The sequence below is a fragment of the Quercus robur genome, chromosome 5, assembly GCF_932294415.1.
Source record: "Quercus robur chromosome 5, dhQueRobu3.1, whole genome shotgun sequence".
Lineage (NCBI taxonomy): Eukaryota > Viridiplantae > Streptophyta > Magnoliopsida > Fagales > Fagaceae > Quercus > Quercus robur.
In genome coordinates, this window is record NC_065538.1 from 88274036 (window position 1) to 88290701 (window position 16666).

The following is a 16666-nucleotide window of genomic DNA, read 5'->3' on the forward strand; positions in this document are numbered from 1 at the left end:
TTTTTTTGTAATTAATTATATACTAATTAAGCTTCTAAGTTATAAGTAGTAAGGGTTTGTTTGAAATTCGCTTATTTTGCTGAAATTTAAAATTTTTTGCTGAAAGTACTGTAGATAAATATAAAAATTAGCTGAAATAGTACAATGGGATCTATGAATAGTACCAAAAAGTATAGTGAGGCCCATAAGAGCATCCACAGCAGTGGAACTAAAAATTTAGCATTTGGCACCACAAAAAGTTACTTTATCTATTTTACCTACTCACTTTACAAAACATGCTGCAGTAGTGGATCTATTTTAGCTTTTAACACAATAAAATAATATAAACATTACAATAAAATAATATATCTACTACAATAAAATAATATCTCCACTACAATAAACAACAATCACAAGCACTCGCAACTGCTACCGCTATCACTGCTGCCGCTGCCGCCGCCACTACCGCCGCCGCCGCCACCACCGACTCTTCCACCAACAACGCCACCACCGGCGCCACCGACTCTTCCACGGCTAACGCCACTGTTGCCGCCACCAACTCTTTCACCGCTGCTGCTGTCGGCACCGCCACCGCCACCGCCACCACCACATGATAGCAAATAATCGTCTAGTGTTAACAAGTGATTTTTTTACCCCTAAATTATACTTATACATTTTTTTTTTTTTACTAAAACAATTTCTCAGTCATCATGATAGCAAATAATCATCTAGTGTAACAATAATATTTTGTTTTAACCCCAAATTATATATATACAAATTTATCTTTTGACTAAAAAAAATTTCTCAATCGTCATTATAGCTCATTATTACTCACTATAATTGAAGTTCAATGAGCTTGGCATTATCCACTGTACCAAACGAATCCCAAAATGGGTAAGTAAACTGAGTGATTCATTTTAGCCCCAAAAGAAAAAAGACCCCAAAAGTGACATAAATCTAGTCAACAGAACGGATTGGTGTTTAGACTCTGGAGCAACAAGTTTGACAAAAAAATTGACACACACAACAAATTCCTGCAAACAGAAAATTCTCAATACATTCCAATCCTTAACTCACAACTCACAACAAATATTATATGAATCAAAACTGAGTAACTCACTCATTGAAATAAGGCATGAAACAAAATAAAAATAAAAATAAGGTAGTAAGCAAGTTTCTGTCCATTTTGTCCATTCATGGATGCTCTGAGATCAAATGACAGAACTTTTCTTTGAGCAAGTGCAGCAAAAAAATTATTGCATCTAAAATTTATTTATTCTATATTTATAGATACACACACATACCCAAATCAAAAATCCCAAGCATGTAGATGAAGAAGACAGAGACAACTAACCTGAAGTGGATCGACGGCGTGGGTTTGAGGCTGATCAGTGGCTTGGGAGTTTGACTAAATGGGTCGGCTGGTGGGTCAGTGACGTCGAGGATCAAGTTAGGTCGACGACAGTGAAACAGAGAGGTGAGAGTTTGAGAGAGTGAGCTTGAGAGAGTTTTGAGAGAAGGTGAGACAGAGATGAGAGCTTGAGAGAGTGAGTTGAGAGTGACACTAAGAGAGGCGCGGTGAGAATAAAAGAATATAAAAAAATAAACAAACATATATTATTTTAATCCGGTTGAGAATAATTTTTATTTATTTATTTATTTATTTTTCTTAGCTCTCAACTAAGTGCATAGCCATAATGAAGGTAAAAATTTTACCTTTAGTTCCACTACTGTAACTCTCTATTTTGTGTTTTGGTGTAGTTAAAATAGCTATATAGATATTTAGCTACACTACTGCTAATGTTCTAGTAGTAAAAATAAGTTAAATAGTAAATTAAATTAACTTTTTAAGCGGGAACCAAACGTATACTAAATAAAAAAAATAAAAAATAAAGTAGAAAATGACAATATGGTAACGTGTTGGGGGTAGGGAAGTTGTTAATACTTACTAAGAAAATATTTTCTTTTTTGACAATAGTGAAAAAAATTAAATAACGAAAAAAGACTAACGGTTTCACCAAGAAATAATAAATACATCACTTATTTTCTCATCTTTTCACACGTTGGTATTGCTGCCTTTTTTGACTTTTTGCTTTCCACATTCACTGATTTTCACATCTTTCAATAAAAAAATTACTGATATACTCTCTCACACATTCTTCCCCTCTTTCAAATTTCAAACGAGTTTAGCTCTCCTCTTAGTTTTGTCTTTTGAGTTTTCTGTTCTTTATCGTCTCACTCAGTTTCACAGTTTTGGTTCTGAGTTCATTTCGCTATTTGTGTCGCCGTCCACCACCACTCAAGATCTAGTGAGAGGCTGTTGGCTTCAGAGAAAAAAGAGACGGTGAGTGCGCGAGGGATGAATCCATTTCTGGGTTACTGGTCAGTATCGGACTGGTATCTATTAACCAGCCGAAATCCGGTATTTTTCCCGGTACGGCCGAAACAACGCCGTTATGGCCGGTATTTATACCGAAACTAAATTGTTGCAGATTCTGTACTGGCCAAGCTACCGGTACTAAAAATACCGGCGGTACCAGCCGGTCCGGTGGGGTTGGAGCTTAGATTTTTTTCGGGTGTGTTTAGATATTAGCTTATTTTGTTGAAATTGAAAGAAAGATAATGGTATAAGTTAGTTGAAATTTTACAAGGAAGTTATGAATAGTGCTGAAAAGTGCAGTGGGACACATAAATAGTAGTAAAAATAAACTGAATAATGAACTAATTTTAATTTTTAATCTTAATTCAAATGCACACTTAGTTGAGGATAAAAAAACTTATTAGGCCCATTTGATAATGTTGTTCCAAAAATGTTGTTTAAAAAGTCAGTTTATTTTACTATTCAGTTTATTTTTGCTATTATTTATAAGTTTTACTGTACTTTTTGAAACTATTCATGAGTTTCACTATACTATTTCAATTAACTTTTATCATTGTTTACAATACTTTCGACAAAAAATTTTCAGTTTCAGTAAAATAAACGAATCTCAAACATACTCTAAGTATTGTGGAAATAAAAAAGTGTAGTGAAAATATGTGTTGTGTTGTTTAAATTTTAAACAACGAAAATTGTTGTTTAAACAACACAACCAAACAACCCTTTATATGCACTAACCTAAGATGGACTTAGTGTTTAACTAGTTATTATCATTTCATGAAAATTAGTAGTGAAAATTTTCTAAAAAACATTACAATGTGTCTTATATAGTTATATATTCATATATACAACTCCTAATAAACACAATATAATGGATATTTTTGTTTTTACTTTTTTGTTTTTTTTATTATTTTCCAACATTAAAATTCCACTTATTTTCGTGAGTAACATTTTATTAGCCAAATTAATTACACATGTGTGTTGTATATATATGTACATATATATATGCATTATATTGGATTTGTGTGTACCTAGGCTAGGATAATTCTTGTGGCACCAGCATTGCTCACCTAGGCTATGATGTGTGTGGGAATGTGGAAATGAGGATAATGTATGTTACAAAATTTGGAACGTCCGTACAGGAGTATTACACTGTTGCATGGTAGTTGCATGTACGGACAGAGAATCGAATACCGTTGTCAATATAGGAAGGTAGTTTTGCATTGCATTCCCACTTGGGTTACTTGACTTCAAGTCAATGTCTTCTTTTACACCTTTTTCTATTTTTTCTTCTTTTCTAACGTTTTTCTTTTAATCATGTTTGTGTACGTCTATATGCTTTTCTGAGCTTTACAAGGGAAGTAATGGAAACTCTTACAAGCCAAAAGCATGTTAGGAATCTCACTTTTTCTTTCTTTCATAATTGCCTCTATGTTGGTCTTTCCATAGGGTAACTTCTTCCAAGTTGGTTCCTTTGATGCTAATCTAATCTTCATGATCTCTATTTTTGAAGGGTGTGTGTGACATTTTGGCCATTGACTGACTTTACAGAAGAGAAGAAGGTACTGACAGAATGGAGAAGACTGCGGTGAAGAAGAGAGAAGTTCCTGCAGGTCGACGCTTAATAGATTTGGTATTCTCTTGGTCTATCGAAGATGTTCTCAATGAGGATCTTTACAAAAACCAGGTTTGTCCTCATTGTAAGAAATTAAGTTGTAACGCGTGCAGATTATAGAGTACACTATTGATTTCATTAAAGTTTGTTTGTTAGCCAAATGTCAAAATATAAGTGAGGATAACAAGATGGATATCACATCTGACCAAACGGGGTATTAATCATTAAATTTTTTATTTTGTTATTTTATTTATTTATTTATTTTTTATCTACCAATAGAAAGTATATGTTGTCAAGTTGGGGTAACATTAATTTCACATTTTAGGTTAAGTGTGTTTGTTCATTTGTTTTTTTCTTCTTTTTTTCCCCCTCTTCTTTTCTTACATCTTCTCATGCAACTATATGTTGGGAAAACCTAGAACTTGTTATGATTAAATAGTGTATGACATCAAATGTTTAGCCATGGCACAGTGTTCCTATATTGTGATTTGATTTATCTGCATACTTAGACCTGGCACAAAATTTGATTATAATTTAGATATGCGGTTAATGTTATTTCTTTATGTTCCTATTTCCTAGAAGAGATATAGCCTTGCAATTACGTTCAGATCATGTTGATCACACCTGTACATGTACTTAACTTTCCTCTCATGAAAATTGCAGTCCTAACCCTGAATTGACTCACTAACAGGTGAGACAGATCCCACATACATTTTCCTCAACAAATGAATACATGAATTCATTCACTTATCCACTTATTGAGGAAACACATGCTGACTTGTTATCAAGCATGTCAACACTGCATCTAGCGCCTAGCTGTGAAATATTGTCATTCAAACAAACCAAGGATTTTAAACCACCCAAAGACTTTTTTTACCTTGTTACACTTAAAAGTGTGAGTGGATTGCAGAAGAATGGGGGATATGAACCTATGGTTGGAGACATCATTGCCTTGACAAATGTAAGACCAAAATACAATGATTTAGACAGACCCAACAGACCCTTTCTTGTTGCTTTTGTTCAAAAGGTGAAAGACGACAATATTCTTACAATATTAGCCTCAAAGCCCATCTTGGCTGAAGAACAAGAGAACAAGAAGAGGGAAACTCTTTATGCTATTTGCCTGATAAACATGACCACAAATATCCGTATATGGAGAGCATTGAACCTTGAGCTGGAAAGTAAAAACTTAGACATCATTGGAAAAGTGCTGCAACCAAACTCTGCTGTAAGAATTTTAGTCATAGCTTACTTAAGTTTTGCATATTAATGTTTTTGGAAATAATACTCAGCAATTTTTTTTTTTAACTTCTTGTAGGAAGCTAAAATTTGTACTTCCTGCATTTCTGAAACAAATTGCAGTACTACCTATGCAGATGTGAAGTCCAGAATCTACACTTCAGATTTAAATGACTCCCAGAAAGATGCAATTCTTAGCTGTTTGGAAACTAGGAAATGCAATCATCAGAATACTGTCAAACTAATATGGGGTCCTCCAGGAACTGGGAAAACCAAGACAGTTGGATCGTTACTATTCTGTCTACTTAGAATGAAATGCAGAACTCTTACTTGTGCCCCGACGAATACTGCAGTTTTGGAAGTGACCCAGCGGCTACTAAAGAATGTGACAGGGTCACTTGAATATGATACTTATGGGCTTGGAGATATACTTTTATTTGGAAATAAGGAGCGGATGAAGATTGATGATCGTCATGACCTTCTAGATGTATTCCTTGATAACCGAGTTACTATACTATATGAATGCCTTCTTTCATTAACTGGTTGGAAAGATACTTTACTATCAATGATTACTTTGCTCAATGAACCTAAACAGCAATATCATTTGTATTTGAAAAATGAAGGAAAATCTAAAAATAAAGGAATAGATAGTAATCAAGGGAAGGAGGTTGATGATCAATCCTCCAAAGACAAGAAGAGCAAGAAAAATCTGAAGAAAGTTATCATTCAAACCTTAAATGAAAACAAAAACAAGAAAAGACAGAACGAGATGGTGCCTTTGTGGAAAGAAAAGTGCTTAGAGCATGAGGAAAAACAAAGGGAGGATAGTTCTTCCCAAGACATGAAAAATGAAGGACAGGTAGCCACTGAATGTGATAACCCTTTGACATTTGAGGAGTTCATACAGAAGAGATTCAACTGCATTTCAAAGCGTTTGAAATTTTTTATTGAAAATTTATATACACACTTACCTACTTCTTTTATTTCATTAGAAGTGGTAAAAAAGATGATCAAAGCTCGTCATTTTCTCAAATCACTTGAAACTTTCTTTTGTGCTGTTAGTGTTACTGATAAAGGGTTATTAGAGAAAGTCTTCAGTAAAAATGCAGGAAGCAGCCTTGGTCACATAAGGGAGTTGAGTATTTTGAGATATAAGTGCCTTCGTGTACTTAGATCTCTTCCTCAAAAATTCCCAGTTCCAGATTTTGAAGACGAGTATGATATAAAAGAATTCTGCCTACAATATTCTTGTCTGATTTTCTGCACTGTATCAAGCTCTGCTAAAGTGCATGAAGTAATGACTGATCTGGAACTACTGGTTATAGATGAAGCTGCTCAGCTTAAGGAATGTGAATCAACCATTCCTTTACAACTTCCTGGCCTCCGCCATGCTATTCTCATTGGGGATGAACGTCAACTGCCTGCGATGGTTAAAAGCAAGGTTTAAAGTTTTATTATTATGGATTATGGTTCTTTTCTTGTTTTTTGGAATTATCAATGTAACATCCTTAAATTTTTTTATTACTAGATTTCTGAGGAAGCTGAATTTGGAAGAAGTTTGTTCCAGAGGCTGGCATTGATAGGACACAAGAAACACCTTCTTAATGTCCAGCATAGGATGCATCCATCCATAAGCTTATTCCCAAATAGGATGTTCTATGAAAATCATATTTTGGATGGCCCCAACGTCAAAGGAAGAAGCCACAAGAGGCTTTTCCTTCAGGGGAAGATGTATGGCTCCTACTCTTTTATAAATGTAGCACATGGAAAAGAGGAATTCGATAACAGCCATAGCCTGCAAAATATGGTTGAGGCGGCTGTGGCATCTGAGATAGTTTCAAGCCTTTTCAAAGGTATGTATAAAATAGCAACTAACCCTATTCTCAATTTTGGCAAAATGTTTTGCTAGGAAGGTTAGTTTTGGTTAGCTTGATCATCAATAAGTAATTGTGTTCCATAAATCTCATTTTCTTTCATTTCTCCTTTCACTCCTAAAGAATCAGTTTGCACAAAGAAGAAGGTCAGAGTTGGTATCATCTCACCATACAAGGCTCAAGTTTTTGCAATTGGAGAGAAGGTGAAAAACTACAATGCAGATTCTAATGATGACTTCTCCATTAGTGTTCGCTCTGTTGATGGGTTCCAGGGTGGTGAGGAAGATGTGATAATTATCTCAACTGTCAGATGTAATAAGAATGGAATAGTTGGTTTTCTTAAAAATCATCAAAGAACAAATGTGGCTCTAACTCGTGCCAGGTAATAGATAATGTATAAAGTATAGACTTTACTATGGTGCAGAGAAAACATATTTTGAGGCTTTGGTGGTTTTTGCAATTAATAGGCATGGTCTCACTTTGCAGGTATTGCCTTTGGATATTGGGAAATGAAGCAACTTTAACTAAAAGGAACACTATTTGGAAGGAATTAGTCATTGATGCCAAGAAACGGAGGTGCTTCTACAATGCCCACGAGGACAAGGGTTTGGCTCAGGCTATTACAATCGCCTTGGTTGGATGTAACCAAATGCACATTTTACTCAACATGGATTCTTTTCTGTTCAGAAAAGCTAGATGGATGGTATGCTGATTTTTTTTCTTCTAATACTTGTAATGATACATTAACTTGTAAAGATGTGTCATCATCAGTTTCAAACATTACTCATTTTATCGTCTGTTATAGGTCTCCTTCAGCAAAGATTTTTTGAAATCTATGTCAAGACTTAAAGATGCTGAGACTTGTACAAAAGTGCTTACTTTATTGGAAAATCTTGCAAATGGTTGGCGCCAACCTCAAAGCAAGAAAAATCTCCATGTCCATCGTGGAGCTTCTTCCCAATTATTAGAGCAGTACAAGGTCAAAGGGTTGCTGCATCTAATTTGGACTGTAGACATTCTCAAGAAAAATTCGAACTACATTCAGATTCTGAAGGTCTGGGACATTTTGCCATTATCTGAAATGGCAAAACTAGCAAATCAACTTGATGTCTTATTTGAGAATTATAGTTTGGAAAAGATAAATCACTGCAAACACAAAAGCCTCAGTGGGTATGCGTCCTGTCTTAATTCATTCTTGTTAACTGCTATTCAATTTGTCCTTGATTGTGAAAAATGTCATTTTGAACCTTTAAAAATGGGATTAACAGCAACACATATGACTAACCACCAGGGCAACAAAGACGGCTAGTATTATGGTTAAGTTTTCAATTAGATTTTCTGGTTGGAAACAACATGATACAGTATGCCTTATGATAAAGCATTTAATCAAGTGACCTTAGCCAAAGGAATCTCTCAATTAGACTTTTAATGTATTTACACACGCATATATACATATCTAGAGAGAGAGAGAGAGGATCTAGTGCCGGTTTACAGTATAGTTTTTTGACCTTCACTTTTTTTTTTTTTTTTAATAATTTTTATCTACAATTTCTTTAAACAATCTTATTTTCAAAAAGATGTAATTAAACTATACCAAATGGGCAACTAGATTGACATAAATCACTATTTAGGCAAGGGAATTGTTCCGGAAGATGTGACTTAAGCCTGCAGGGTGGGGGAAAGGAAGTCAATTTAAAATATACACACACACATATATATATAAATAAACAAGATTTCCTTCGTGGAGACTGAACACCATTTTATTTGCTACAGTTGTTCAGTTGTTCCAATGAGATGGCCAGTCGACTCAAGTAGTTGTCCTGAAGCTGATCCTGTATTGTCCCTTTCAGAACCACTAGCTTCACTCAGCCTGAGGGATGAGTCAGAATCATCATCTACAACTAATGGGTGAGTAACATCAGCAATTATCCAACTAAGCAATTTGTCTACTTTATAATAGCTCTAAAAGAAGAGCTTAGGGAAGTTTTCAATTTAAATATGCACTTAGATTGTCAAATGGGAGTTATCCATGTTGTTGCAGTATGGTATTAATTAAATACATCAACAGCATGTTCTGCTTTGCTTTTGGTGACTAGCATGTTCTGCTTTACAAAAATCATATAATGTGACCCACATGCTTGAAGAAATCCCTACAGAAAACTTGAAATTATGTCCTGATAAATGTTATTTTCTTTCCTTTGACTTGGTATGAACCATGGTCAAACTTGGACTGTCATTTTAAAGAAACTTTAGGGGTCATTATTCACAAGGGAAATTGGAGTAGTTTTTCCAATTTATTTTCTTAACAGCTGTGTCATTATATATATATTGTTCCTAATTTGTGACACAATCTGAACTCCCACCAGAATCATGATTCCTGCTGAACTCATTTCTCCTCTAAAGTAACATTTGTAACCCTATGTCTATTTTGCAAATTATGAGATAAGTCATGGCTTTTTTTTTTTCCTTACTTAGACTGTTTGTTTTTCCAATCAATGATTTTCAGAATTAATTCAAAGCACACAACTGGGAGAAGTGTTGATACAAATAAATGGGTAAGAAAGCTGCCTGATGACTAATCAGGTACACTTACCTTCTTACTGGTGATAGAATTTGAGTATTTTAATTCTGAAGCTTTCTTTATTTTTACCTGATATTGACTTGAGTCAATTGTTCACATTAAAATTTGAACTAAAATGAAGGTTATACATTCATCACCAACCTAAAACGTTTCTAACATATTATACATGTTCTATCCATTTTAACTATAGTCCAGCACCTTTTTTTCTTTTTCTTCTTCTTTTCCCCCCTTCTACTTACATAATGAAAAAGTCTATTATATGAAAATTTGAAATGATTAGACCTAAAATACTAATAAGAAGATTTATCTGATCAATATGTAGATTTCAAATGATTGAGTGTAAGATGTTATTTCAAATTTATAACATGTGTTTTTAGTGGATCAAAATCCTCAAAAGTCAAATCTAATCATATTGTTAAAATTCATAATAAATCATTTATACTGGTATTTTTTTTTCCTTTCTAATCTATTGATTTTAAATCCTCAAATCCAAATGCAACCCTAGAGTATGCTAAAATCTATGAGTTGGTTTTGTTTGCTTAATATGCATGCTTTCTAAGACTCCCCTCATTGTTGACATGTCCTTTGCAATTCCAAGACTTTCAGACAGTGGAGACCTCTAGAGAAGCTGCAAGAATGGTTTCGTAGGAGGAGTTTCTGTACACAAGGACACAAAATATCTTATGCACTCTCTTACTTATTAAGAGATTTCTTAGTTTGCAAAGATACATGTAATATCTAGTGCACAAAACTCTTACTAGCGGTTGAGTAGTCACATACACTTGTTACAAGACGAGTGCCTTCGAGAGGGGGGAAAAAGCAAAACAAAATGTTCAAGCATAATGTAAAAATGGTGTGAATCTATTAAGGAAGTTTCAATTGGTTGTTATAATATCCAATCACAAATGAGAAATTGTGAAATTGGCCTTGTTGATGACTTTGATAAAAGATATGTATGTAATTACCTAAGCCTTAAATTACAAATGGAGAATTTAGCAGGAGATTATATTTACATACTATAAATCACAGGTGGAGAATCCTTGCCCTTTTTTATCTCTTACTGATCATTGCTAAACAGAATAATGAGAGATGATTTATGAATCCATTTATCCATGTTTGGAGTGAAAGAGTTGGAAATGCTAGATCATGTAATTCTTATATAGAAACAAACTAGGCAAGGCAAAATTCTATGTTAGAGAACACATGTCATGCATTCAATATATACATCATTTCTCTCACAATGTGTAAATCCCACAACTATGGAACCCACGCTGCAAGAGAGATGATTCATGATACATTAAATAACTACTGTGAATTGCAGAGGCTTAGGCCTAAGTACCATTGTCAATCCCCTTCCTAAAAGGCCTAAGAATGTTGACTTGAGACCGGAGCACAATAGTGAGGAAATATTTTACTGGCTTATTTTGGTAATATTTCTAACACGTATCCAGCAAAGCCCTCTATTTCCTTGTTTTTTAGTTTTTGGCACATTTGTCATAAACTTAAGTAAATTTCTGGCATTAATTCTTTAAGAGGCATTTATGCAATCAAAATATGTGATGCCAAGCTACATGCGAAGCATCATTTTAGGAAGACTGGCTTGAAATAACTCTGATGGTTAGCACCGGGAAAATAAATAAATAAAGAGCTGGTCCTAACATAATGTTCATCTCAGTTCTTTCGATCCTCATCATAATAACAAATAAATTTTGTATTCTATTGATATATTTAATTTTGTAAATTACATATGGGAAATCAGGGTAATGGCCTTAACCTTATCAGCCAATCCTTATACATGTAAATACAATCTAGAGACACTGAACTAAATTAACCTATGAAAATTTTGGACCATGCACAAAAACAGGCAGTAACAAAAGCAGTTACCGTCTTGACAGGCAGTAACAACAGCAGTTACTGTCTTGAGTATAGTGCCTTAGCTTTCTCTGGTGCAAAGAACCGTGCCTGCACATAAGCCATAGATACTAGCTTACATCCCTGATGTGTGCATATGTGTGTACATACTATATAGACAATATATAAGTGCCAAGGTTCTGCACAAGCATGATAATCATTGCAATTACATATAAAGATACAGAACGAGGTGACCCCTTCCCCAAGAGATCCATGGTTTTAAACTTCAAATTGTACCCAATAAACCTCGCTAATACAAAGAGGAGTCAAAAGTCGTGAGGCTTTGCATTTGAGATACAATTATTCTATCAAAGTCCCTTAAAAATATTTTAGTTGTGAATAAAAAAAATATTTTTGACTGGAATAGAAAATATATATGCAGAGGCATGCTCATTACCTGTCAACATAAGCCATAATCACCTCAACTCTTTTACCATTACTCCATTAGATACTTGGAAAATAGTGAGCATGGATCCACAATTACATAACAAAAACAACCATAACATTACTAACGAAAGAAAAGAAAGCTGTAGTGCCTATTGTAGCTTGCTGGTATTACTTGTGCGATTGAGGTAGAATAATGCCCATATGAACATAGACACATACATTAATACATGATTATATGTTTATTTATGTCATATGTATATTGATACATAAATATACATATACGTTTTTCCAAAGACACTATTATAGATGCATACATACATATGTGTACGTACATTTCCATATTCATGCATATGCCAATAAATATTCATATACTCACCTGAATAAACATCCTCTCTACATCTCCAACTTTACCGTTTTCTTTCAAATGATTCCCTGCAGGAGAATAATACCAATAAAATTTATATGCAAGTCCAGTTCATCTCAAAAAATCTAAACTAGAAGCATACCATCAACCAGCAGGAATGAGAGGGAATCATAATTAATAATGAACAAGGACGCATAGTTAAGAACAATGTCAGTAACCAACTTGCATGCATTCTTAGGCCTGTACACTCCAATCTGAATATGCTTTACCAAGAAGTAATTCAACCTGAAATAAATCTCATTGCAAAGAACACAATGACAAGAGACAACCAAGAAAAAGAAGCCACTGAAAATCAGATTTCATTTAAGAGAAAGCAATTAAAGGATATCTGATACTGAAAAACATTATAAAAAAAAAAAAAATTTGTCAAAATTTTAAAATAAAAAACAGACATTATGGAACCTGAAAGATTCAGCTATCATCTTAATTTGGTGTATGTATTCTTGAGATTTTTTTCACATGTACTCTTATATATATCATTACCCAGGGAAAAAAGGATTTTATTTATTTATTTTAAATTGAGGTTACAACAAATACAACAGAGGAAAGGCATGTTTGAACATCTCATATAAAGGAGCTCTAGATTTATTTTCTAGATTAGGCATATTTGAACAAATTCCTAATTATTTTTTAGTAACACTATAGTTAGTATATAACTCTTACAAATCTATAAATTCTATATCTATATAATATATAAAAACTGAAGCATAGTATTTATTGTTGTTATGCTTCTATTTAGCCACATTAGCATAGATTTTCGGTTCAATTTGGTCTATTCAGTCAACCTCAGTCTATATCGGTCAATTTAGTCCACTTCAGTCCATTTAGTTCTCTTAAGTCCATTTAGTCTACTTTGGTCAAACTTTTAACTACAATAGAGGAAAGGCTTGTTTGAATATCTCATATAAAGGAGCTCTAGATTTATTTTCTAGAGTAGGCCTATTTGAACAAATTCATAATTATTTTTTAGTAATACTATAGTTAGTATATAACTCTTACAAATCTATATAATCTATATTTATATAATATATAAAAACTGATGCGTAGTATTTATTGTTGTTATACTTCTATTTAGCCACATTAGCATAGATTTTCGGTTCAGTTTGGTCCATTTAGTCAACTTCGGTCTATGTCAGTCAATTTAGTCATCTTCTGTCCATTTAGTCTGCTTTGGTCAATTTCAGTCAATTTTGGACTAATTGGGTCATACATTGATTCTTTTTGTAGGTTGCATTTTTAGTTTTGAGCTCAAAATTTTTTTTTCTTCTTAATTTTTGGTTGAAAAGTATGAAATTTTAGTCTATTAGGGCCATACTCTTTAGTTTTTAAATAAAAAATACCAACAAAACAAGCATCAGAGTTTACAGAGATGTGATCCTTAAAAAAACAATAAAAATGATAAATATTCAAAAGATTACCTTAAAATTCAATTTTCAATAATATATGCGTTATATTTACATTTTGAAAAGAAAAAAAATTCAATAATTTTAAACTTATGTAATAATTTAAATTTAAAGTAACATGTTACATTAAGTTCCTTCGTAAAGATTATATTCTCTAATATCATGCATTACTAGTACTACTAATACCCCATTTCTTCCATATGCATTATGCAATCGACAAATCCTAAAATCTAAATCCTTTTAGCCCACCTTGATTGATCATATACGAAAACCTAATCTATGATTCAAAAAGTCCTAAATCATTTTTTAAGTAATTAAGTATTTTATTGAATAAGACTAAACATAAATGAGTCTAAAGAGTTACAAAATGATATGTCTATGGCAGCAGGTAGAAACGCAGTAAAAAAAAATCTATAGCCGCGTTTTTATAAACGCTGGTATAGACCAATCAGATCTATTACCACAGTGCAATGCCAACGCTACAAAACACAACTATAGCTCAAATGGAGTTATACTAGCATTTTTCAGAGCTACAACTATGTTTTAAAAACGCAGCTATAAACCTTTTTTTTTTTTTTTTTTTTTTTTTTGTAGTGATAGAAGGAAAATGATTCTAAAAAACCAATTAAGTAATGATCTAGTAAACAATATTATCAATTGCATGTGTTCCTAAAATTTCCATTTCTTTATAAGTACGATAATTAGTTCTTGCCTTAATGTCTACATCAAATATAACAAGACCAAATTTCAAATATATGAAGAATACATGCCTACTAGATTCCTCCAACCAAATAAAAGGTTGGTGCTGTATTTTTGTTAACACCCATTGAATGAATGAAAAACAAAGCTCCACAACTCAAATGCAACACTACAATGTAATAAAAGATGCTCTACTGTCTCCCCACTATTGGGGCACATACAACAACATCCTACAAGTTTGTTTTCTCTCTTAATTAGAGGGGCACTGTTTGTTACACGTATAATGAGTTTTAGCCTAATTAAAATATCACAATTGAGAAGACCTCTCCCCCATACTATCATCCATACAAAGAAAGAGACCTCGTAAGACTCTGTCTTAGTCTCTTATGTTCAACATTGTAAGTTTCTCTCTTTTGTGTAGTTTTTTTTGTTTTTTTTTTTGTTTTTTTTTGTTTTGTTAGAAAAGGTTAAATAATTGGGATGTTCATACAACTTTTTTTAATAAATACAATAAAATTTGCAATCTATAGTGTTTAGGGACTGACCACCTAAGATGTACTTAGTGCTTATCTAATTATTAAATATCATTTCGTGAAAATTATAATTGAAGTTTCGACTAAGAAACATGAGAATATGTCTTATATATTCATATATGTACAACTCCTAATAAACAAAATATAATGGATATTTTTGTTTTTATTTTTTTGTGTTTTCCAACATTAAAATTCCACTTGTTTTCATGAGTAACATTTTATTAGCTAAATTAATTACACACACGTGTATATATATGCATTATATTAGATTTGTGTGTACCTAGGCTATGATGTGCGTGGGTATGTGGAAATCTATATCTATATACATCTAAAAGCTGAAGCATAGCATTTATTGTTGCTACGCTCCAATTGAGCCACATCAGCATCTGTGTCATTATCTTTTTTCTTTCCAATTTTCCTATAATTGTTTTTTAATATTTATTTATTTTTAATAATTATATTTTCTCCAACCTTTCTCATTCTTTTACCTTTTTATTCTTCACTACTCTCAACCTTAATATCACTATTCATTTTTCTTTTCATCTTCCTTTTGTGAGAGACGTGTCCCTAAAAAAAAAAGAAATTCGGGTACCTTTTAGGGAACCTCTCTTTTTAGGTAAGTGATATGGAGTCGCTATTTATTTTTTATGTATAAAAAAATAAGAAAAACTAAATACAAATTTTCATGGCTGAATGTTCCATTCATTGATTGAATAAATAAAAATACAAGTTCAAAAATTTGAACTTTACATGGCTTTGGGTCCTAGTTACAATCTACCAAGTAATTACAAGGTTTTTTTGTCCTAGTTACTTTCTACCCAAAATAAAACAAAGATAAGGCTAAGTCTACTTAACCAAAAATCCAAATTTGGAGGCTAAGTTACGGAATGGGAAGGTGTTAGGCACCCATTCCACCCAGACAACGTTTGGTCTTCTAGACTCTTGTGACTAATGTACTATTTTATGCATGTTATGTAAGATATGTTGAACATGTGAAATAAACTAATTACATAAAACCATTTATGAATGTATCCTCTTTTTCATTTAAAAAATTCAAATCTATTTTTATGTTTAGAAAAAATTGATTTTGGCATTAAAAAAAAAATCAGATCTATTTTTGTTTGTGGAAAAGATTTTTGAAGAGAAAATTCAGATCTGTTTTTGCTTAATAAAAACAAAGTATTTTGATTGGTTTTAAAAAATTCAGATCCGTTTTTATATATATTTTTTTAAAAAGATTTTTTATGTGAAGAGGATCTCATTCACAAAATAATTTCATGCTTCATGAGTCAAACAAAACAAACAACAATATATGATCTCCTTCTTTATTTCAAAAATCTTTAAAAGTCAGATCTGTATCTAAAGAAGATACAAAATCCATTTTCATTTTAAGAAAAGCTCAGATCTACATCTAAGAAAGATGTAGATCCGTTTTGTTTTGAAGAAAATTCAGATCTACATCCAAGAAAGATGTAGATATGTTTTGTTTTGAAGAAAAAAAAAAAGAGTTAATTGCATGCAAATCTTTAAAACCAAGAAACAGATTATAGAAACAATAAAAAACAACAAGATCATATTTTCACAATCTACATCAACAAGTCAGAATATGAATGTTTAAAAATAAGAGAGCATACATCATCACGA

At 32.6% G+C, this 16666-nt stretch overlaps 1 protein-coding gene across 2 annotated transcripts; it reads left to right on the plus strand.

Annotated features, from left to right (window-relative positions):
* Positions 1-3619: 3619 nt before the first annotated feature.
* LOC126727645 (uncharacterized) lies at positions 3620-10586 on the plus strand. 2 transcript variants are annotated; one of them, XM_050433520.1, is made up of 11 exons: positions 3620-3747; positions 3870-4043; positions 4663-5199; positions 5290-6651; positions 6739-7063; positions 7208-7466; positions 7571-7787; positions 7890-8254; positions 8858-8992; positions 9591-9639; positions 10264-10586. In XM_050433520.1, exons 2-11 carry the CDS (start codon positions 3930-3932, stop codon positions 10405-10407), a joined length of 3507 nt encoding a protein of 1168 aa, XP_050289477.1. In that variant the 5' UTR covers positions 3620-3747; positions 3870-3929; the 3' UTR covers positions 10408-10586. The 2 variants fall into 2 exon arrangements, with proteins under 2 accessions (XP_050289477.1, XP_050289476.1); XM_050433519.1 differs by lacking the exon at positions 3620-3747 and having other exon boundaries at positions 3756-4043.
* The last annotated feature ends 6080 nt before the right edge of the window (positions 10587-16666 follow it).

Excerpts from the sequence above, each read along its gene's own strand:
- LOC126727645 (XM_050433520.1), top strand. The coding sequence starts at position 3,930 with ATGGAGAAGACTGCGGTGAAGAAGAGAGAAGTTCCTGCAGGTCGACGC. Across the intron at positions 7,064-7,207 it reads AGTTTCAAGCCTTTTCAAAG|AATCAGTTTGCACAAAGAAG; the intron begins GTATGTATAAAA and ends TCACTCCTAAAG. Across the intron at positions 8,255-8,857 it reads AAACACAAAAGCCTCAGTGG|TTGTTCAGTTGTTCCAATGA; the intron begins GTATGCGTCCTG and ends TATTTGCTACAG.